At 37.7% G+C, this 25622-nt stretch overlaps 1 protein-coding gene across 3 annotated transcripts in view; it reads right to left on the reverse strand.

Moving 5' to 3' along the window:
* PDE1C (phosphodiesterase 1C) overlaps positions 1-25622 on the reverse strand; it is a 263538-nt gene that overhangs the window by 118589 nt on the left and 119327 nt on the right. For all 3 annotated transcript variants that reach the window (XM_087947859.1, XM_087947860.1, XM_087947861.1), the window contains exon 2: positions 13397-13447. In XM_087947859.1, the coding sequence (XP_087803985.1) occupies positions 13397-13447 (51 nt within the window). The remainder of the gene's footprint in view (positions 1-13396; positions 13448-25622) is intronic.

Raw genomic sequence — 25622 nt, forward strand, 5'->3', positions numbered from 1 at the left:
GTTTACAAAGTTATAAAAGGTGCAGGTGGATTTTGTGCCTAGAAGATACTCTTGCTTTCAGTGGTAATTGGTGCATTCTGCCTTTATCTGTCGGCATAAGGTGTTGTATTGGTTTTTAAAGTTAGCTGTGTAGCTAGTTTTTCGCCATAGATATATTTTTTTTTAGATTGAAGTTTCCTTATTGTTTTGGGTAATTTGTTTTTATTGTTTTTGGGGGTTACCAATGGAAAATATAGTTTAATGAGTCTTTTGAGTTCAAGCAAGAAAACGTTATAATGGTCTTCTGTAGTATGTGCCAATCAAAATATGATAGGTTGGCAGTTGTGAGTTCATAATTGGCTTTTTAAAAGTTATATTTTGGGGATCCATCTTTATGATCCTTTTTATGAGGGTTTAAGTTTAGACAAAAGTCAGTCATGCTGTGGTCACTGTTTGAAAAGGGTTCCTGAATTTGTAGGCCATAAATTGAGTTTTAGCTGTTGCAGAAGATGAGGTCGAGGCAGCTGTTTAGTGTTGTTATTTACTAATTGATCCAGTCCCAGTGTAGTATTAATAGTAATAATATCTTTAACACCATTCTCACATCCTTGGGAAGGTCTCAATAGGTAGATAACAATGTCAAATCCAGCCTAAATATCTATCTGACTGTGCAATTTCTCCCCCCCCCCCAAGTTTTATTAGATTTTTATTTTTAAGTATACACCAATATTAATATATGAACAGGTGGCCCCTGGGTATTACTCATTTTAATACAAACATCAATAATGATAATCATAATAGTTGTTACATTAATCAAATTTACATAATCCTAGTATTGATATACATGTTTTTTAAGAGTAGTTATTCAATATTTCAATGTTCCATTTTAATGCCAATGATATTATAAGCATACATGGCAATACCATCTTTCAACCTCTGATCTTTTCCATCAAATTATTACTTATATTCTGTTATATTTAACAGATTTAACAGATAATCAGAGTTGGAAGGGACCTTGTAGGTCATCTAGGTCATCTCCCAAGCGGGAGACCCTACACCATTTCTGACAAATGGCAGTCCAATCTCTTCTTGAAAGTCTCTAGTGATGGCACTCCCACAACTTCCGAGGGCAAGCTGTTCCATTGGTTGATTGTTCTCACTGTCAGAAAGTTTCTCCTTGTTTCCAGGTTAAATCTCTCCTTGTTCAGTTTCCATCCATTATTCCTTGTCTGCCCTACAGGCGCTTTAGAAAATAGATTGACCCCTTCCTCTCTGTGGCAGCCCCTCAAATATTGGAAGGCCACTATCATGTCTCCCCTGGTCCTTCTCTTTACTAGACTAGCCAAGCCCAGTTCCTGCAACCGTTCATTGTATGTTTTAGCCTCCAGTTTCCTAATCATCCTGGTTGCTCTTCTTTGTACTTTTTCTAGAGTCTCAACATCTTTTTTATAATGTGGTGAACAAAACTGGATGCAGTACTCTAGGTATGGTCTTACTAAGGCTTTATAGAGTGGTATTAGTACTTCCCTTGATCTTGATTGTATCATTGTATTAGTATTTCCTTTGATCTTGATTGTATCATTGTATCAGGATTGCATTAGCTTTTTTGGCTGCTGCTGCACACTGCTGGCTCATATTTAGCTGGTTGTCCACTAAGACTCCAAGATCCCTCTCACAGTTACTGCTATTGAGCCTGGTTTCATCCAGTCTATATGTGTACTTTTGGTTTTTCTTGCCTAAGTGTAGGACTTTACTTTTCTCTACATTGAATTTCATTTTGTTAGATATGGCCCAGTGTTCTAGTCTGTCAAGATCCATCTGGATCTTGAGCCTATCTTCTTGGGTGTTAGCTATTCTTGCCAGCTTAGTATCATCTGCAAATTTGGTAAGTTCCCCTTCTATTCCCTCATCTAAGTCGTTAATGAAAATATTGAAGAGTACTGGGCCTAAGACAGAACCTTGTGGCACCCCACTGCTTACTTCCCTCCATGTAGACTTAGACCCATTAAGGACTACTCATTGAGTACGGTTTGCCAGCCAGTTGCGAGTCCATCTAGTGGTGGTGCTATCTATTCCACTTTTTTCTAGTTTACTAAGAAGTAGGTTGTGGTCTACTTTGTCAAATGCCTTGCTTATATCTAAATATATTATGTCCACAGTATTTTGCTAGTCACTGTGTAAGAATGAAATAAGATTGGTTTGGCATGATCTGTTTTTAACAAACCCATGCTGACTGCTAGTTATTACTTTACTTGTTTCTAGATGTTGGCAGATCTGTTTTTTTATTTTATTTTCCAAGATCTTCCCGGGTATTAATGTTAGGCTGATTGGTCTCTAGTTTCCTGGGTCTGTTTTTTTTCCTTTTTTGAAGATGGGAACCACATCATCTCTTTTCCAGTCCTCTGGTAGTTCCCCGGTGCTCCAGGATTTTTGAAAGATATGGTGCAGTGGTTCTGAGATTACCTCTGCCAGCTCTGAGATGTAGTCCATTAGGCCCCAGTGATTTGTTTTCATCAAGATCAGACAGGTGTTCTCTTACTATTTTTTTGCTTATTTTAACTTTTATTTCTGGTCTGTCTTTTACAGTTATGTTTTTGGTGAGTTGAGCTATAGTTTCTTTTGCATGAAGATGGATGCAAAGAATGAGTGTTAAGCAGTTCTGCTTTCTCTCTGTTGCCTGTTACTTCCTTGCCATCTTCTTTCTTTTGTGGACCAACTGTTTCCTTGATTTTTTTCTTGTTATTTATATGTTGGAAGAAACTTTTTTTATTATCTTTGACTTTTGTTGAAAGTCTTTGTTCATTCTGAGCCTTTGCTATCCTGACTTTGTCTTTGCAGATTCTGGCTATCTACTGATATTCTGCCTTAGTTGTATGTCCTTCTTTCCATTTTTTGTACTTGTCTTTTTTTCTTTCAATTTGCCACAGAGATCTTTGTGTAGCCATGCTGGTTTCTTCTTGAATTTCTTGTTTTTCTTTCTCAGTGGTATTGTGCTGGTCTGGGCTTCTATGATCATACTTTTTGGAGTTTCCCAAGATTCTTGAGTTGTTTTCCCCTTTAGGATTTTCATCCATGGAATCTTTCCCAAGTTCTCTCTGAGTTTATTGAAATCAGCTCTTTTAAAATCCAAGACTCTAGTGTCATTATGTTCTGTTGCTTGTGTTTGTGTTATGTTGAATTCTAGTATGACGTGGTCACTCTCACCCAAGGTTCCTGTAGTTTCAACTCCCTCTAACTTCTTCTCCGTTTGTAAGAATTAAGTCTATCTTTTGGACAACAAAGTTGTCAGCTAGTTTGGTTAGGAACTTATTTGATTTCTCACTTGGTGCAGAATTTGTTTTCCAATTGATATCAGGATAATTGAAGTCTCCCATTACTATTGTTGTGTGTTTCCTGCATATGTTTGTTAGTTGGCTGGCAAAAAGGACATCTATATTTTCTGCTTGATAGGGTGGCCTATAATATACACCAATGGCCATGTCATTCTTTTTTTCTTTTATATTGATCCATATGCATTCTAGGAGGTTTCATCTTTGGTTTCATGCATTTCTGTAGCAATATAGTGGTCCTTTACATACAGTGCAACTCCACCTCCTCTTTTATGGGGTCTGGTTTTTTTTAATAGTTTGTATCCTTCTACCAGTATGTTCCAGTCATGGGTTTCATCCCACCAAGTTTCTGTTATTCCAACTATATCATATCTAGCTTCATGTATTTGTAGTTCGAGTTCACCCTGTTTGTTCCCCAGACTTTGTGCATTTTTGTATAGGCACTTGAGATCTTTATGTCTGACACTGTGTTTACTGTCTACATAACCTGTGTTGTGCCTGCCTGCCCCTACTTTCTTGCAACCAGTTTGATTAGTGCACATGGTATGACACTCACTATTAAATGCTTGGTTTTGGTTGGCATCAAGGTTGATAATCTTACCTGCACAAACATCTATTTTGCATGCACTGATATCCTTATTAGTTTTAGGTTGCTGGGGACAGAAATGTTCTGAATCCATTAATAGAACATATATAAAAATTATATGTTAATATTCCCCCTATTACTTATTTCTATCTCTATTCTAGCTTCTAATCAGGCCACCATTGCTAACCCTAGTATTAACACACATGTTTATATTAAGACATAGTCCTTCATTATTTTTTTGTTCAAAGTCACAATATACCATTTGTTTCTATCAATATTTGTATCTTTACCATTCAGACTGAATATTTATCCCATCCCTATCCTCCTTAGCTGCCAGGTCTCCAGAGTATCCACCCAAACCCCTATCTCCCTTTCAAAAATATCTTCCAGGTTTCCAATTCCATTTTTAAATCTCTTAAAGTACTTTCCCCTTGGTTTATTTCATCAGTCATTATTGTCTTTATCTCCTTCTCATCTTCTTTTTTTTCTGGTTTGTCCATTCTATCTTTTCTTCTGTTCTTTCTGCTATCTCCTCTCTTTTCTAGACTCTTTGATCTTTGATCTTCAATCATTATCAGTTGTAGCATATTTTCTATTTTCCCATATATGCCTTGCATTAGGTTCTTTATCTCTCTGTGATTCTTTTCCTTTTTTTAAATGTTTATAGAAAGTTTCAAAAAAAAAGAATATGTAAATTAGATACTTACAAAGAAGGGATTAATTTATAAGAACTAAATCTTAAAGAAAATAAGGGCTTACTATTGTTGATTAATCGCTAATTAAGTGTTTACTTGATCCTATTCTGTCTAATTAATTAAGGAATTTTTGATTTTTACTTATGAATTGCTGATTGTTAGAATGGTTTTGAAGATAGATTTCACATTACAGAATAAAAAACAATTGTAAAAGTATATCAGAAAATATTTATTCGTGATTATTATTCTAATTACTTAAGGAACTAGTGAACATTGCTTATTAGTAACTGTTTGTTAGAACAAACTTGAAGATTGATAGACTGTAGAGCTGAAAGCTAGTTGTAAAATTACATTAGCCAGGATTTATTGTTGATTATTGCAAATTTATGTAGCTCTCTCTAAGCTATATACTGGAGAAAGAGTGAACCAAGAAGATAGAACCCAGAAGAAAGTAGAAATGAAGAAGCAGCTGTTAAATATATCTGTGAATGGTAGATTGGAAAGACCTTCTGAGTGTCCTGAGAATGACGACAACAATAACAAAAATCACAAAGAAGATGACAATGGGTATACCTTTGCCTGCAGGACAAAGATTCTTAGATACAATGTTGGGAGCAGAAAAATCAACACCTACTCCAACATTACAAGCAGTACAGTCATTCCTCGCAATGATGCAAGAAATGATGGTAAGAACACAAGAACTTATAGCCAGAAACCATGAAGAACGGAAAAGTGAGATGAAAAATGATATTGTAGAAGTGAAAGCAGACATTCAGAAATTGGATGATAAATTCGGAACAATCCAAGGGACAGTAGTGATAAATGAATAGAAACTGATGAATATGAAACTTAGAATGGAGAATGGAGAGAAGAAACTTGAAGACACTGAACAAAACTGGAAAGTCCTTTACTGTAAACTTCAAGAGGCAGTGGTCCATCTAGACCTAGAAAAAGCAGCATTCTTCCTTAGATTCCAGAATATTGTAGAGGAAAGGAAAGAAGACCTACGACTTCTAATGGCAGAGCAAATTGTGGAAGCCCTCCAGAAAGACAAGATGGAGATTATGAATGATTTGGATGAGGTCTACTGGGTGCAAAGACGTTATGCATGTAGATATAAGCTACCAAGGGAGGTACACGTATGCTTTGCAAAGAGAATTACTAGGGATATGCTGTATGGATGAATGAAGGATGAACCACTAATATACAAAGGTCATGAAGTGGTGACCCTAAAACAGATTCTGAGGAGGATGAGAGAACAGAGGAGGAACTATCAATTCCCCTCAATGCAACTTATTAAAAACAATGTACCATTCAGATGGCTAACTCCAGAAGGACTACTGATATCGTAGAGAGAGAAGAAATTTAAAATTAATTCCATTGACAAGGCACATGAATTCTATAGACAATACGTGAGAATGGAGGAAGAACAAGAAAACAAGGAAGACACAGAAAATAGAAGCCTAGAGGAGACTACAGTAGAAGACAAGGAAATAGAAAGAGAAGGAATAGAACAGAAACAACGGGAAGAGGAAGAAAACAACCAATTGAGGAGAGAATTGAGAACAAGAGTAGTAGAGTACCAACAATAAAATGGATGGAGGGATCACCCTTCTATTGCTCAATATAAATGGACTTAATTCGCCATCTAAAAGGAAACAAAAGTTCAGGAAACTCAAAAACCAAAATGCAGATATTACATGTCTACAGGAAGTACATATTTCAAAACAATATGGACATTTATTAGAAGTAACCAAATTGGGTAAATTACATTTGGCCCTGACAAATCAAAAGAAGAGAGGCATTGTGGTGTATGTTAAGAACTGGTTAAATCCAAATTTAATATACAATGATGAAGATGGAAGGATACTTCTTATAGAAATAACAATAGAACAAAGGAAGATATTATTGGCAGTAATCTATGCTCCAAATACCAATCAAAAGGAATTTTATTATAACCTCCATAATAAAATCATAGAAACTGAACTAGTTAACATATGCATAGTAGGAGATTATAATGCGGTGTCCAATATAGAAAAGGACTATAAAACCACTAAAAATAATAAGGAAAAGAGAAGAATACTCCCAATAACATTTGACAAATTAGCTCAAGAAATGAACCTAAAAGATGCCTGGAGGGAATTGAATACATCTAAAAGCCAATTTACCTTTTTTTCCTAACCCACACCAATCATGGTCCAGGATTGACATGATATAGATGGACTTGGAATTACTGGAAAAAATAGAAACAGTGAAAATCTTGCCAAACACCTGGGCCGACCACAATCCAATTAAACTGATTTGGAGATGAAAGAAAATGGACCTTTAATAAGAGTATCCTGAGAGACAAAGAATATATTCAAATGAGAAATAAGGAACTGAAAATATTTCTTGAAATTAATATGAATGAACACACAATGATTCAAAACTTATGGGACACAACAAAGGCATATATGAGGGGTCTGACAATAGCATTTGTAGCAAAAAAGAATAGAAATAGGAAAAATCAACAGATTGCGAGACAAGAGAAACTGGAAAAATTGGAAATTAAATTGCGAAAAGATCCAGGTAATGAAATCAATTAAAAAAGAATTAAATTTGACGAAACATGAAATAAACTTAAGCCTCCAAGAAGAAATGGCTAGAAAATTAAAATTAGTTAAACAACATTACTTTGAGAATGCAAACAAGCCTGGGAAATGGCTCTCCCACAAACTAAAAAAAGAGCAGGAGAAAAGAACTATAATAGCCCTACAGGATGAGAATGGAATATTGTGTTCGCTATCAGATCAAAAGAAAACAATAGCTCAATTTTTTTTGCTAATTTATACAAAAAAGAAGAAATTTTAGAGGAGAACATCACACAATATTTCAAGGGCAAAGAATTACCCATCATATCGGAAACTGCTCGAGAGATACTAAATGATAAAATAACCTTAAAAGAGGTAAAAGAGACAATTGGAAGACAGAAAACCAATAAAACCCCAGGACCAGACGGAATACCTGCAGAATTCTATAAAGAATTCCAAGATATACTAGGCAATCTGCTGGTGGAAATATATGATGAGGCCCTGAATTGTGCCAAAATACCTCAAACATGGATGGAAGCTCTGCTATCCCTCATTCCCAAAGAACAAACAGATCCTCACCAAATTAGAAATTACAGACCTATCTCACTCCTGAATGTAGTTTATAAAATTTTAGCGGTAATAATTGCAGATAGATTAAAAAAATATTGAATGATATTATCCATCCAGACCAGAATGGTTTTCTCCCAAATAGATAAATTAAAAAATATATAAGAATAATAATGGATGTCCTAGAGCAGGGGTGTCCAACCTTTCACCTTCCCTGGGCCACATTAGAAGATGAAAATTTGGTTTGGGCCGCACATAATTAAATTAAATAATTAATTAAATTAAATTAAATTAAATTAAATTAAATTAAATTAAATTAAATTAAATTATTAAATTAAATTAAATTAAATTAAATTAAATTAAATTAAATTAAATTAAATTAATAAAATAATAAAATAAAATAAAATTATTATTTATTATTTATTATTAATTATTTATTAAAAATTATTATTATTATTTTTTATAATTTTCCGGCCAAATTTTGCGGGATGGGGGAGGGGGAAGAAAGCTCGCCGCCTCGCGCCTACCCTCTCTTCCTGCAAATTATTTATTTTTATTAATTTTCCGGCCAAATTTTGCGGGGTGGGGGAGGGGGGAAGAAAGCTCGCCCGCCTCACGCCTACCTCTCCTCCTGCAAATGCAGCAGCTGTGGCGGCGGCGGCGGGGCAGAAGCAGCAGCGGTGGCGGCAGTGGCGGGGGCAGAAGCAGCAGCGGCGGTGGCGGGGGCAAAAGCAGCAGCGGCGGCGGCGGCGGGGGCAGAAGCAGATGCGGGGCGGCGGGGTCAGAAGCAGCAGCGGCGGGGGGGGCAGAAGCAGCAGTGGTGGCGGCGGCGGCAACAGCAGGAGGTGGCGGGGCGGGACTTTTGGGCTGCGGCTGCCTGCCTTTTCTGTTGCTCGCCTCGCCCTGCCTCGCGCCTGCCTCTCCTCCTCCTCCTCGTTGGATCTTTCATGAAGGTTGGGGTGGGCGTTGGGCCGCATTACGAGGCGACCTGGGCCGCATGCGGCCCGTGGGCCACGGGTTGGACAAGCCTGTCCTAGAGTATTATGAAACCAAATCTAACAACCAAATGGCGTTAATGTTTTTGGATTCCCAAAAGGCATTTGACAATTTAAATTTGCAATTTTTGATCAAGCAATTATCTAGGATGAAATTTGGTGAAAAAATTATAGGACTAATCAAAACAATATATTCTATACAAAATGCAAAACTAGTAATTAATGGAGAAACCACAAACAATATAAAAATAAGCAAAGGAGTGAGACAGGGATGTCCACTTGCCCCATTACTATATATCTTATCAGTGGAAGTGTTGTTAACCCAAATAAGAAAAAAACAAAATATTCAAGAGTTGACTATTAAACAGGAAACATACAAATTGCAAGCATTCGCTGATGACATGATCTTCATAATGGAGGACCCAAAAGAGTCAAGCAAAAATTTAATGCAAGAAATAGAGGCATTTGGTAAAGTAGCAGGACTCAAAATCAATAAAGAAAAGACTAAGATAATAACCAGAAATTGTACTAAAAAGCAAAATGAGGAACTGACAAAAGAATTAGTGATTCAGACAATGAAAAAAGTAAAATATTTAGGAATTTGGCTTACAGCGAAATGCTCCACAATAAAGGCTGATAACTATGACAAGTTGATAGACCAGATACAGAAAGATCTAGATAGATGGGTAAATTTACAACTTTCTTGGATGGGAAGGATAGTCACCATTAAAACAAATGTACTACCAAAATTGTTGTATCTCTTTCAAACTGTGCCAGTCAAACTAGGGAAAAAATTCTTCGAAGACTTGAACAAAAGAATTAGTAAATTTATTTGGCAAAAGAAAAAAGCCAGAGTAAAATACAAATTAATGCAAGATAGTAGAAGTAAGGGAGGATTGGTGCTCCCAGACTTTGAGTTATACTATCAAGCCGCAGCAAGTACCTGGATCAAAGATTGGATTAATCTGGAGGACAAAAGAATATTGACAATAGAAGGCTTCGATTTACAGATTGGTTGGCACGCGTTTCTCTGGGATGGAAAAAATAAAACTCATAGCTACTTTCAAAGACACCGGATAAGGGACGCTTTGTTTTATATATATGGGAAAGAATTAAAAGAAACCATTATGTGAAAATACCTCTCTGGCTATCTCCAATGGAGGCACTAGTATATCCCAATGTTATGGATTTGAACAAAACAATAAAATATAAATAATTAATAACTGTGATTCTTTTCCATAGTACCCCTAATGCTTTGAAACATCAATGCCATTTCTCTTCAAATCTCACTCATTTCCCCCTGATGGAGCATCTTGTCTTAATTTAATAAGTCCCACTGTTACTTAAGTCCAAAAATAATATATTCCAGTCCAATGTTACTCCTCAGAAAGTTCAATAATCATAGTTCTTTACATCTCAGGATTATTAATCAATTCCATTTAAGTAGTTTCCACAAATCAAAAGTAACTTTACTTTACTTAAGACTCTTCCTTATTCTCACAATAGAGTCTCCAGTAATCCTAAAGTAAATAGTTATAGAACAGTTGCCACAGTGCTACAGGTGGATGTTGTTTATTTCTCTCATCAAAAAATTTTCTAAACTTGTAGGGGTTTTCTAAACTTGTAGTACACTAGTACTAGTGTACTAGTTAATATTCCATTAACTAGTAGATAGCACCCTCACCCTAGGTTTCAAGAAATGTTGTTTCAAGCCTTATAGATTTAATTAATCCAGATTTAGTTAAATTCTAGAAGCAAAGTCAGCTATTCAAGTAGATTCAAGTAGATAGTTCCAGCATTTTATAATGCCTTTCCAAAACAATGCCTGCCCAATTTAAAAGTCCAATTTTCTGTGTTTTAAAAGGTATTTAGCTTTTCTCCCTTAGTTTCTTTCTTTTGGGTCTAGGATTTTTCTCTCTATGGTTGTTCACCAGTTTGAAAAATAGTTCTAAGAGTCTCTTTTCCTGAATTTTCCTCTTTCTTTCTTTTCTTTAAAGTTAGGGTCTAAATCAGGCTTGTCCAACCCGCGGCCCACGGGCCGCATGTGGCCCAGGTCGCCTCGTAATGCGGCCCAACGCCCACCCCAACCTTCATGAAAGATCCAGCGAGGAGGAGGAGGAGAGGCAGGCACGAGGCGGGGCGAGGCGAGCAACAGAAAAGGCGGGCAGCCGCAGCCCAAAAGTCCCGCCCCGCCACCTCCTGCTGTTGCCGCCGCCGCCACCGCTGCTGCTTCTGCCCCCCGCCGCCGCTGCTGTTTCTGACCCCGCCACCGCTGCATCTGCTTCTGCCCCCCCGCTGCCGCCGCTGCTGCTTTTGCCCCCGCCGCTGCCGCTGCCGCTTCTGCCCCGCCACCGCCACCACCGCTGCTGCTTCTGCCCCCGCCGCCACCGCCACAGCTGCTGCATTTGCAGGAGGAGAGGTAGGCGTGAGGCGGGTGAGCTTTCTTCCCCCCTCCCCCCACCCCGCAAAATTTGGCCGGAAAATTAATAAAAATAAATAATTTGCAGGAAGAGAGGTAGGCGCGAGGCGGCGAGCTTTCTTCCCCCTCCCCCCACCCCGCAAAATTTGGCCGGAAAATTATAAAATAAAATAAAAATAATTTTTAATAAATAATTAATAATAAATAATAAATAATAATTTTATTTTATTTTATTTTATTATTTTATTAATTTAATTTAATTATTTAATTTAATTTAATTAATTATTTAATTTAATTATGTGCGGCCCAAACCAAATTTTCATCTTCTAATGTGGCCCAGGGAAGGTGAAAGGTTGGACACCCCTGGTCTAAATAAAAAAGAATCTTCTCACCCAGCTCCAATCACGATTCATCTACACCACTCCTGCACAGTTCTTTGTTGCCTCAGCTGTCCCACCTTCTGTTTAACTTGTGTATACAGTGTAACCACCCCATAGTGTTTAAATTAAGTAATTGTCAGATCCGAGTATCTGCCATTCTTCAATTGAAGAATGGGGGGGAGTTGGATTTGATACATTTAATTCTTTTCCTCTCTATGTATCCTAAATATCCTATATATTACATTGTCTGTTGTTTAACCTTTTCCAGACAACTGGAGGTGAGAAGGGGAGAAGGGGCCATGTGGATCGCAGCACTGAAAGATAGGCCTGGGAAACTTTCCTTATCTGCTTTCTCAGAGACACTGGTATAATAACATCTTCACACCTGCAGATTGGTGAAATCCACATTGGACTGTTGGGAGGGGTCTCTAATTCCCTTTATCCTAGTAGCATGCCCTGAGGGACCTCAGATCCTGTTTTGAATTTTGACTTGCTTTTACCTCCCTTCAATAAAAAAGATTTCTTTTGAAATACAAAGTTTTCAAGGGTTTATACTTATTTTTTGAAGAGTGAAGTGCACTGCTTGCACTGGCATGAAGCCGAAAACACCAGCTTGAGGATGGCGAGTGGGACCTCGCCGAAATGTCGCCAAGATACTCCTAATCTTACATGGGAAAAGACCCAAACACACCTAGACCTACACACACACATACACATATATATATCTGTATATGAATTATGCTGTTAGGAACCCTTGTATTGGAGGAATAAAACAGGAATGGAAATGTATTAAAATATATAGACTAACTTTAAATAAGTGGTAAGGAAGAAAAAAATATGATTATTAATGATTATAAGAAAAGTGAAATGTACTAAAATATATAAATTTTGGCTAAGTAGAAAAGGGAAAATATGACTATTAAAGACTAGTTAAGATGAAATGAGATATATTAGGAAGTTATTCTAGCAATTTAAGGGGGAGTTACCTTAAAATATATATGTCTTAAAATATACAGTTGATTACTTAATGTTAATATGCTTAAAGTTGGGGAATGAATTATTAAATTAGATAGATTGAGGGGATATACCATGTGGATCCTAAATATATTGGTTTTGCTTTATTCTTGCTTTTCTTTAGATTGTTTATTATTATATTATTGGTTTAGGGAAAATTAAGGACAAGAATGATGTGTAATATAAAATAAAATAGGTGGTAAGCTAAAAACGGAAATAATAGGGGATAAAGAACTGGGAATCTATATTTGGATGAAATTATATTGATATTGAATTAATGAATTGAAATATAAAATGGAAATTTATTTAAAGATAAGCAAAATAGATAATGAAATGAGATGATATTATATAAGATTGGTGGAAATGAAAGTATGATTATGTAAAAGTGTTATAATCTGGAATCACATTACTCACATAAAGAGATGTGCAAAAACTAAAAAAATGAAAAACTTTTTGGAAAAAAAAAAAGGAACAACTGTCCACAAGTCACTTCATAGAATTCCATACCCAAAGACAAGACTCCTGCAGGAGGCTTAGAGGAAGGACAGGACTTTTTCTTTGGTGAGCCAGAGGGTTCTCATGGGGATCCCCTCTATCCAAGACCTCAGTGAAAAATGCCTTCAGCCAGGGAACTTTCCTTAAAGTTTTTTTTTAATTATCTGTGCTGTAAAGCTGGGGAGTTGACTTCTGCCATGGGTATAGTGGGCAGCAGGAATAATCAACATGATCATTGTTGTTGTTGTCAACATCATCATGTCCTTAAAATGTTAAAGAAAAGGAGAATTCATGGCTTTCTTTCTTGTTTCAAATATATGTTTATTACTAACATTCAGGAAATAAATTAACAGGCTAGACTACTTACGTGCAAACCGCGACAGAGGATGAGCATTCTTGTCTCCTGTTTCATTTGCAACTAAAAGAGAAAATACAGTCTTAGTAAACTGCACTTGAGAAATATAATACATTTCTCCTTTTCCAGAGTAGACAGGATAATACTGCAAGTAGCATGCTAAAAATAGAATTCCAAACATTTTTGCCATATCCTCTACTAAATTCATTCAGGTGTATTTTCAAGTAAATGGAAGTTATATTTAAGTCTGTTTCTTCTTTCCCAGTGCTTCTTTGTTATTCTCCTACTTGTGCATATGCTAAAGGCTTGCAGAAGCTTGCCAACTTACCTCCCTATCTGGTTTTTTTTAATGATAAAAGAAAATTAAGCTTAGATTAAAGAGAAATGCAGAGCCAGCAGAATACACATGTCACGGCTGAACACTCTCTCTCTCTCTCCCCCTCCCTCCCTCTCTCTGTGTGTGCGTGTGTGTGTGTTTTGGTAAAAACATAGTATCCTTGTTTCATAAAGGTAATCCTCGACTCTCAGTCACAATCGGGACCAGAGAATTTGTTGTTAAGCAGTGATTAAGTGAATCATCATACATGACTGCATCCAATTCTATGATTATTATTTTTTGCCATGGCTGTTAAACTAATCACTGTGATTGTTAAGTGAGGCATCACATGATCATGATTTGCGATCTTCTATATGAATTTTCCCATGGATTTTGCTTGTTGGAAGCCAATGGTGATCACATTACCATAGGACACTGCAAGTATTAGAAGTTACAATGGTTGCCCACCACTTGAAGTTTGGTTATGTGACCATGGGAACACAGTCATAAGTGCATAAGTATTGATGCTTTTGGACTTTGGATTCTGAGAATACCATGGACACCCAGAAAAGAAAAGAAATTAATCATAGAATAAATAAATCTAGTTCTGACTCAAGGCACAAATGACCATCAGATTATCTACTTCAGACACATTATGTGAAGACCCAATTCTCTGAAGAAGATCTCAATACTGGAGAAAGTAGGAGGAAATACTTGAAAGACAAGAAGGAGATTGTCATGGAGAAATCTTACCTATCCTATGTAATTGCTAAAAGTCAACAACAATGAGATCAGAGGTGGTATTCAGCAGGTTCTGACCAATTCTGGAGAACTGGTAGCGGAAATTTTGAGTAGTTCAGAAAACTGGCAAATACCACTTCTGACTGGAGATTTTACAGTATCCTTCCCCTGCCACGCCCACCAAGCCATGCCCACAGAACCAGTAGTAAAAAAATTTGAATCCCACCACTGAATACCACCTCTGGATGGCCTCATGCATCTGCCCCTGCCCTCACCCTTTCCTACGCTAAATTCTCTTGGGTTTTTTAGCTCAGCTGATTCATGCAGCAGAGTGGATTGCTGCACCTCAGCTGAGCTAAAAAAAAAAAAGCTCACCTCAGCAGCGCTGACACCAAGGGTGATCTTTGAGTGCTGCACTGTGCCTGTGCAAAGTGCACTCTCATAGAGCCAATCACACCACCAGCTAGCCCTGCCTAACCTGCCCCCCCCCCCGCCCTATATATCTTGCCTTTGCCATGCAGCCCAGCTAATCTCCACGCCTCGCCTGCTCACCAAAAGTAAGCAATGCATGCTGCCCGCTTGCCGTTTGCCTCGGCCAGGTCGGGGAACATGCCATTACCCAGCTCCGGTCTTGCCCCGGGCCTCCGCCCACATGCCACTACCTTCCTCTGGCCTCAAATTATGGCCCTACAGGTCAAAGCAATTCATTCAGCCTGCGGCCTACCATGAGTTGGGGGGGGCATGAGGGCTGAAGCAGTTTGGGTCCCAGATGATTCTTCTTACCTTTAAGAAGATCCATCCAGAAAGCACTGCAGCAGAGCGCTTGCAGATGCTTCTTGCAGATGCTTCTTGCAGATGCTTCTTGCAGATGCTCCTTCTGTCCCTTGCCACTGAGGCTTTGCTCACGGAGATGCTCCATGTGTTCTCCAGGTCGGTAGTTGCTTCTCTCCACTGCTGCTCTTGCTGTTCTTGCTGGGACAGCAGGCTGAAATTTAGCAGCTGTGAGCTGCCACTTTGGGTCCTCTAAGTCCCATCCAGAAAGCACTGAGAAACAGCATTCAACACAGCTGCTGCTTCTCTGTGCCGCAGGCCCACAGCTCTTTCCAGATGGGACTTAGAGAATCCAAAGTGGTGACTCACAGCTGCTAAATTGCAGTCTGCTCTCCCAGCAGCGGGGAAAAGCAGCTGCTGCCTCGGAGAACAAAGATCGGAGGGGAGCAGGTGGTCTTGAAAGTCTGCTCAGTCTGTTTTGCCTCACCATGTGGCAAAAGCCGCACATGTGCACAATCCGTGCACGCATGCATGTGCAAAAGCCGTGTGCACACACATGCTCATGCACTCACATTTTTGGTGAACTGGTGGTGGGATTATTTTAATCCTACCACTCAGGGGTGGGATCTGACAGGGTTAACTACCAGTTCAGTGATTTACAATGTGCTTCCTTGCATGCTGCGCGCGCATGTAAATCTTCGTCAGCTTGCTGCCTGGACAGCTGAGCAGCACTGCGTGCAGGGAAGCAGCATTTGAAAAAGCACTTTTTTCCTGCTTTTTCAACCTCAGCTGTGCCTGGCACGGCAGCTGAGGTTGAAGCAGGAAATAAAGGTCTGGTAAGAGCCCAGGTGGGCAGGTGGGCCAGAACAGCAGCAGACATAGAACCGGTTCTATGTCTGCTGCTCTTCAGAGCTATCGGTTCTACAGAGCCAGACAGAACCGGTAGAATCCCACCCTTGCTACCACTGCCAAGATCATTCTCACAGTTACTGTTTTTGATCACTTAATCTGTGCTTATACCTTTGGTTTTTCTTCCCTAAATGTAAAGTTTTGCTTTTTTCCACATTAAAAATCATTTTGTTCAATAGGGCCCCATTGATCAAGTTTGTCAAGATCTTTTTGAATCCTGAGTTTGTCTTCTGGGCTGTTGGCTATTCCTACCAGTTTTGTGTCATCTGCAAATTTGAGGAGTTCCCCTTCTATTCCCTCATCTAAATTATTGAAAGATTACTGGGCCTAAAATGGAGCCTTGTTGTACCCCACTGCTCTCTATGTGGATGTGTACCATTAAGGACTACTCATTGAGTATGCTTTGTCAGCCAACTGCAAATCCATCTGGTGATGATGTTATCTATTCCAGCTAGCTTTCTAGCTAACCAAGAAATAGATTGTGGTCTACTTTGTCAAATGCCTTACAGAAATCTAATTGTATATGTCCACAGTATTGCAGGTCTACTAATTCAATGACTTTATCAAAGAATGAAATAAGATTGGTTTGGCATGATCTGTTTTTAACAAACCTGTTAGGTACTAGTTATTTGCTTCTAGTTGCTTGCAGATCTGTTTTTTGATTATCTTTTCCAGGATCCTTCCAGGTATTGATGTTAGACTGATTGATCTGTAGTTTCCTGGGTCTGGTTTTTCTTCTTCTTGAAGATGGGAATATCATCAGCCCTTTTCCAATCCCAGATACTTCCCCTGTGCTCTAGGATTTTTTAAAGATTTGGTACAATGGTTCTGAGATAGCATCTGCCAGCTCCTTCAGAACCCTGTGATATAATCTGTCAGGTCCCAGTGATTTATATTCATCAATGTCAGATAGGTGTTATCTTACCGTTTTCTTCCTTATTTTAATTTTAATTTTTGTTTGTTTTTTATAGTAGCTTTTTTTGGACATTGGGTTATATATTTTTTTCTGTGAAGACTGATGCAAAGAATGAGTTAAGAAGTTCTGCTTTTTCCCTAATACCTATTACCTCCTTGCCATCTTCTCTCTTTAGTGGACCTACTATTTCCTTTACTTTTTTCTTGTTATTAACATGTTGAAATAAACTTTTTTAAAAATTATTTTTGACTTTTGTAGCAAGCCTTAGTTCATTCTGAGCCCTTACTTTCTTGACTTCATCTTTGCATGTTCTGACTACCAGCCAGTCACATGACCACCAAGCCACACCCACAAATTAAACCATGCCCACAGAACTGGTTGTTAAAAAATTTGAATCCCACCCTGGAGAGGGAGTATTAGAAGGAAGAAGGGCCATTATAATTATGAATATTTATCACAGGTTTCAATGCTGCTGGAAGAAAATACTGGCCTAAATTCAGTAGCACTAAAATATCTTTCCACACTCATCATCTTTTTTTCTTTCACATGCACATATACAAAGACTATACAACCATATTTGGCTATTAACAGAAATCACAAAACATTGATCTGTTATTTAATGTTTTAGCCTTCAGTGCATCAAGCCATTGGCTTAATGTTCTTAAGATAATCTTTTTCTGCCAATCTCCATTCAGAAGGTTTAGAAACATTTGTGGATTCTATCATGACATGACATCTAGTATCAGAATTATTTGGTTTGCAACACAGTAACCTTCCCCCAAAAAACACAGGATGGTTTAGGATGCTGTAAGAATAAGGCAGTGTATGTATGTGTGTGCGCGCAATGTTTTGGTGATAAAGCTGATAACATGAGCATATTCAGACCCAATCTTGATCAGGATCTATGGAGTTTTAATTGTTTTTTAAAAAATAGTTGTCTCATAACTGAGCAATTCTTCCTGATAATGTTAATTGTTTTGTGGAACAACTGACTTTGCCTTTCCAAGCAGCTTGCATATGTGTGGAAAGCATTGAAGAGCCCTAAGACTATAACTTTCTTGTATTGTTTTATATATTGGAAGAGTTATCTGACAGTGGGATGCAAAAGCATATTAACAAGGAAGATTTGAGAACAGTAGTATTGCTTTCTTTGTGATATTTATTTCTTTTACTCAACCCAGTATAAATCAACAGTGCTGCTATCCTTTTCCCATCTCAGCACCTGCAAAATTGAAATAAAACGTTTCTTTTAAAAAATGTTGCAAACCTTCACAAATCAGTTGAGCGACTGTCACAATTCCTAGGAGACATAAACTAATGCAGTGTTTTTCAACCTTAGCAACTTTAAAATATTTGAACTTATTCTCCCAGAATTCCCCAGCCAAAGTTGATGTCTGAGCATCCTAAAGTTGCAAAGATTGAGAATCATTATATTAATCAGACAAAAACAAGTTCAGTTCAAACCATCTAAATGGTAAAGACCCCTCAAGTTGAGATTGACTATTTGATGCCTGAATTCCTGAATTTCCCATGGCCTTCCTCGGGGATGTTTTTTAGCTTTCCCAATCTGAAATTTCTAAGAAGTTTCCCATCCAAGTACTAACCAGGTACAACTTAGTATAGTTTCCCAAGATTGGCCAAGGTTAGCTAGAGGCTTCCATCTGCTATGCCCATCTAAATGCCAAGTTAGCAGGGGCAGTTTTAAAAACTCTTAGCAACTCCTCTTGCTATGAATTTCTGCATTACTAGGCAGGAACATAACAAACTAAATGAGTTCTTCAGCTGCCTAAGTAAATGTCATAAATTAGTCTGCTACAAACATGTTACATAAGGCTATATTTAAGATACTTTGTTTTTAAATCAACAACGAGTTCAGCAAGTCCCCAGAGCAGGAAATGTTGGCAAACATTATAATGTAGATAGATCATACTTGCTTCTTGAGGGATTTAATTTGATTCAGGAAGTTGTTCTGTTTTTCAGAAGTCTTTGAACTACATTTCTGGACTGAATATCAGCACCAAAACAATGATAACAGGTTTCCTGTTTTTGCTGGAAATATTTTTGTAATTTTAATAATTTTATTCTGCAGAAAAATAATAATGCAGTTGTGAACAGAAAAGAAAAAGAAGAATTCTAGTCAAATGGAAAATTCCATGTCCAGATTCTGATATCCAGATAAACAGGAATACCAGAATTTGATTTTTTAAAGACATAGTTACATGACTTACGTGTAGAAAATCTAAAGTTCTAAATAACTCCTAGCTATGTTTTTTTTTCAAACAGCAGCCATAAATACAGTTTCATATGATGCCAAATAAATTAGAACTATTAGCAAAAATTACAAAAGATTGCTACATTGACCCAAAAAATATAATCATGTTTCATTATTGCCTGAAACTTGACTATATACTGTATATTAACTATAATATTCTTGCTCACGAGTGCCTAACATCAAAAACTCTAAGTCTTAATGGATGGCATAATAATATGTCTAGAAAAATCAGCACAGTAAACAGGAAGGACCATTAAATGTCACAGATTAGAGGAAAATAGCTATAGAGACATCCAATAGAATACTGCCAGCATACCAGGAGCCATAATCCAAAAATGTGAGCAGGAATAGTGATTTAATTAGAATTAATTTAACTACTTGTGGGGTCTTTATGTTATCTTTCCTGTTGCATTTTTAAAATTATGATTTGATGGCAATATTTAGATACTCTTGGGATGCTATTCTTTATGGAGAGAGGTAAAAAGCATGCATTCCAGTTTGATACTGTACCCCATTTCCATAACACCTTAATTTCTGAGATTACACTTGAGTCACTTTATACCAAAGCAGCAGGGGCTTCTTCCATTCCCTCTTATTCTTAATATGTTATAGAAGGTATTCAAACAAAGAAAAGCAATGCCTTTAGTGAAGAGAATTCTACATTAAATGAATATATAGTGAACACAAGCTTTAAATCGTTGGTACTGAAAGATATAGAAATTGCATTAATAGAGAGAGCTGCATTGATGTCGCAGCACAACAGTTGTGGCAAGCAGAGCTCCACAAAGCCCAGCTGATTTCTGCCTGCCTAGAGGCTCTTGGGAGCCAAAAGTCACCTTGTAGGGGCAACAAAGATAGGAAGGGCTCCCATAGATCACAAGTGGATGGCACTCTACTTAGTTGGATCCAGGCAGAGAAAAAAATAGCCATTAATGGCTGAACCAGAGCTGTGAAGCTGTGACAGCAGGAATGAAGAAAGCACAGGGAAAAGTGGAAAGGAAAACAGTGTACTGAATCTGGACAAGGATTGCCTAATTTGTACCCAGAATTAAGTACTTTTAAGAAGAAAGGGGGATTCCAGAGAAAAAGAGGGAGGAAATTGTATTTTCCCCCTCCAAAGAAAAGTGGCAAGGGAAAATTTTGAGCAGATTACAAGTCTGCTAGAAGAGAGAGAAGTGAATGGAAAATTAATTTTAAAACAGGAAGAGAAAGACTGGACTAGGCATTTTAACAAGATAAGCATTATCTATGTTATAGATATGGATAATATGCATTTAATATTGAGCTATTTTCCCTTTGCTTTTAGTTATAATAAGTGAAAGGGTGTTTTTTCACTTTTTTGCCTGGATATTCAATACTCACAGTGGAAAGGGAAAAAGAGAGTAAGGGCAGGGATGGAATTCTACTGGTTCGGACCGGTTCTATAGAACTAGTCGTTATGATTCTGTGCAGTTTGGAGAACCGGCAAATAATGCCTCTGGCTGGCCCTGCCCCTCCCTGCCCACCACGCCCCACCTGCCCACTCACCTCATCCTGCCCCATCCAGTCACTCCTCATCTTGCTCGCCATTGCTAACCTGCCTTCGCCCACCATTGCTGCCTGCCTTCTGCCACGGCCCTGATCTCCCTGGGTGAGTGAGCCTGCAAGCAAGCCCCATCAAGTCAACTCCCAGGCCGCCTAGGCCACTGCACTGTCCTCCCCCACTATCCCCAGACTTGCCTGGCTTGCACATTCGCCTTCTCCCCCTGTCCGGGAAGAAGCCACATGGCCATGGCCGCTCTGGCTGGGAGAAGGTTCTTGTGCCCCTTGCCAGGAAGAAGCTGCATGGCCATGGCCTCGTTGGCTGGAAGAAGGTTCTCCTCCCCCTGGCTGGGAAGAAGCTGCATGGTCATGGCCTCACTGGCTGGGAAAAGGTTTTCCTCCCCCTGGATTGGAAGCCACATGGCTGAGCTGGCTGGGAGAACAAATTCCCTAATGATTTCTTTGCCTACCTGATTTGAGGCTCCTTCACATTTCTGACCATCATGTGCAGGGAAAGAAAAGTTTGTGTGGGGCTAAAAAAAAAGTTCAATCAATCAATTCCAACTTCTCATGAAAGAAAAAGATCACATGAAGTTGGAACTGAATGAATTTTTTTAGCCCCAACACAACTTTTCTTTCCCTGCACACGATGGCAAAAAATGCGAAGGAGCTTCAAATCAGGTAGGCAAAGAAATCCTTGGGAGAAACAAGGGCATCTGAATGGCGGTGGGTGGGCACAGTGCTGCAATGGTGAAACAGGCAATGGAGAGGTTGGCATGAGGTAAGCAGGAGGCTGCTGTCCTTCTCTTCTCCCTGTTCCTCCTGCTCCCCTTAAGACTGAACTTAGATACTTTGTTTTGAGAACTGCTGCACCTGGTCTTTAGAGATAGATTGAAGACAGTTTGATTTGGAAACCAATGTGGGAAAGCTAGATAGGTGGCAGCTATAGAGAAGAACTTTTTTTGAATCTTCGTGGATTATAAATCCCTCTGGCTGACATAAAAAGTGAAAAAGATAAAAAATTGTTTTGAGAACCTGGGAAGAAGACTTTGGGTTTAACTTCACATTCTGGAACATTGGAGTAACAAAAGTTAGGGATAGAGTGGGCCTTGTGGATTACAAATACTAATTGACAGAAGACAAGATGGTATAAAGGACATCTAAGGATAAATATTTTTCCTCTTTCTCCTGTTGCTCTTTGATCATCTTTATAAAGAACAGCCTGTGTAGATTGACCTTATTGATTATTGGGTTTAGCTTGGCAACTTGGAGTATTAAAGATTTAGCTTGGCAACATTGGAGTATTAAAGATTGGAGACACAGCAGGTTATAATGTAACTGACTGAGATACTGAGATACTGAAGATTGATTGAAGTTGAATGGATTTGTGGTCTTTTCCTCTATTATGTGACAAGTGGGATATTGAAGTGTTAGGGAGCTGTTTATAATTAGCCTTTGGCTGGTTAGCCCCTAGCTATTAGTAAGGCTGGTGGGTGTGCATGCTGCTAGTTTACTGAAGGGGAAAGAAGAGAAAGAAGGGATTAATATCAGCTGCTGAGATGACAAGTATTTCAACTTTAACCAAAATAGGGAAGAAAACCACTTCTACACCATCATTGGCCACCTCAAGTCCATCTAATCAGAGGTGAATAGAGTGTATATTACAGCTGGAGAAATCAAATACACTCCAAAAGGAAATGCAGGCGAAGTTTCAGTCATTGCAGGAGGACATAACCAAAAATCATAATGAGATAAAGAAAGATACAGGGGAAGTGAGAAATGGTATGGAAGAGGTGAAAGAAAAAATACAAAATATTGCTGAAAAATTTGAAAACTTTCAGCAAATGATAACAAAAAATGAACAAATAATCCAAAAAATGGAGAAATCAGAACAAGCAGAGAAAAAAGTTGATGAAATAAACTACAGAATGACCCAAGAAAACAAAGATAGTACAGTAATAATGCAGTAATAATGCTAGAAACAGAAAAGGCAGCCCACTATCTAAGATTTGAAAAAATAGAAGAGGAGAAGGGAGAAGACCTACCAGGCACAATGAAAGAGATGTTGGCAAAGGCGTTAGGGATTGAGAAGCAGGAGATGGAGGCAGAGATGGACAAAAATTTTAGAATACATACAAACTATGCAAGGACACACAAACTTCCAAGAAGAGCACACATGAGATTTATGAAATAATTGATAAGAGAGGAAATACTCAACAAGGTAAGAGAACCGTTACAACATAAGGGAAATTGATTGGTGGTTTTTAAACAGTTCACTAGGAGAGTAAGAGACTTATGGAAACAATATCAGTTTTTGACTACAATGTTGATTAAATACAATGTAAACTTCAGATGGCTGATACCTGAGAGAATATTAGTTAATTGGCATGGAAAAAAAATACAGATTGGACTCACTGGACAAAGCAATGGAATTTTATGATCACCATTTTAATATGGAAGAGGGACAAGAAATGAGGGGAGAAGTAGAACAAACAGGTCAAGAAGTATCAACTACAGAAGGGAAATGTACACAACAAGATGCAAATGAAGCTGAGAAAAAAGAACGAGCAGAATGAGAAGGAACAAGAGCAAAGGAACAGACAGAGACAAGAGTAACTAGGAGCATAAAACAATAAGACAGCCAATCTCATTGTACACATGTTGTATTCTGACAATAAATGTGATAACAAAGACCTATTTATAAGTGAAGCAATGCAAGAAGAAATAAAGATGCTGTCAATTAACATAAATGGACTGAATTACCCCATGCAAAGAAAAAAAAATATTCACAAAACTACAGAGATTAAGATTAGATATAATAGGAGCTGGGGGGGGCAGGGGCAGCTGTCAGAAGGAACAGGTGTGTGAATGGATGACTCCGTGCCACACAACCTCTCTGCTACTGTTCATAGGGCTCTTCAAAATCAAAGGTTGTCCTGGAGGGGCAGCCGAAGGTGGGGGCATCCTGAAGAACTTATGCAGGCAGCGGTCCACATCAGGACACGGGAGTTAGCCCAGAGTGAATGGATGGAGAAAGGACGACCTGTAATGGCCAACTAAGAAGATTGACAATAGGACAAACAAGTGGTAAAATAGTGGAACGATGGTGAATCGGAACTGACGGACTTGAATCCCAACTTTTGTGAGTAAAGCAACAAAAGGGAGTGTGATCAGAGGGTAATCGGAGTTGAATCTGGATGAAAGATACAGCCCTAGCTAAAGGCGGAGGTATCAGCCAGATAAACTGCAGGCAAAGAGATCACTGAGAGCACAGAGAAGGAAAGCCAGGATGCTAGAAAGACTGGGAATGGTTAAAGATTTGGAGTAACAAGGTGAACTGGATTTAGAATTATTGGTGTGTTGTGGTCTGACAAGAAGACCAGGACAGTGAACTCAACAGCTTTGACAGATTGGCAAATCAAATGGACCCTACAGAGATAATGACACAGCATCTCTAAAACAGTGACAGAGATTGAGAGACAGACTGAGAGACACCTACTGGTCACCAAGAGAGAAAACGTACTGGAACTGAAAAAGTGAGTGGGGGATGAAATACTGGAATATAAAAGGAAAGGGGAAAAAAAGAACTAAATAGAAGAATTTCCCCAAACTTGTTGTGGAATTAATATACTGAATTACCTAGCACTGTCATTACATTTATTATTTTCATATAGCTTTAGCTGGGAATATTATTGTTAATACTTTTGTTTTTAATCCCTATTTATTAGAAATTAATTATAATATATATTATCTACTATTATCATTGATATTACTGATTGACTACTCAAAGCTACTACAAAAAGTTACTAGCACAGAGGTAATATTAATTAAGATATAAACAATAGCTACATTAAGTAAGTTTATCAATCGTATCTATTATAACTTAATATTATAAATAACAAATTAGAGTAGAATAGAATAGAATTCTTTTTTTTAAACAAATGTTATTAATTTTTAAAAACAATACACAGACAAACAAAATGTAGAATATAAAAACATAAGACATCTTTTCTGAAAAACAAATAAAGCATCTTATTTAAAGACAGCATAATTCCAAATTATCACATTTCCATACAAGCACAATTTAATATGCATATTTATCTTATATATTCAACTTCATATCTTTTCCCAACTTCTCTCTATTTCTCCCTTTCCTTCTATTTAATTATATTTCTTTTGCCTTGATTTCTATATATTCATTGTATCCATCTGTCTTATTTACAATTTCATTATTCTCTTCCAACATTTTTCTAGAATTTTATTAATTCAAACATAGACAAACAAAACACAAAACATAAATACATAAAACTTCTTTTTGGAAAGCGGCTTAACCCCAGGTTACATCTTTTTGTACAGACATAAATCAAATTCATGCTCACCTAATATACTATTTCATATCTTATTTAACATTCTATATTTTCTATATATTTTCACTCTTCTATTCACTCTCTTAATTCTATTTTATTTATTTCATCTCAATTTAGATAATTATACTTGCATCTTTTGTCCGTTCTCTTTCAATTATCTATTTATCTTTCCTTTCTAATACAATATTTCTCCTGTAATCACTGGTTGAAGTATGACAACTTTTTATCTTTCCCCTAAATTTAACACTTAAAATAATACATAATTTCCATACTGATTCTGCTTAGTACATTCTAAGTACTACATTTTAAAATAGTAAAAAAAGAAAAGAAAAATAAGCTTATAATATAGTAAAAACAATGTTCCATAAGGAATCAAACTCTATTGTTAAATCTTAGACATTTTTATACATTCCCTTTAATGTATT

This window comes from Notechis scutatus, chromosome Z (genome assembly GCF_049901735.1).
Source record: "Notechis scutatus isolate UNSWTSFEM ecotype Mainland chromosome Z, rNotScu1.2, whole genome shotgun sequence".
In the NCBI taxonomy this organism is placed as follows: domain Eukaryota; kingdom Metazoa; phylum Chordata; class Lepidosauria; order Squamata; family Elapidae; genus Notechis; species Notechis scutatus.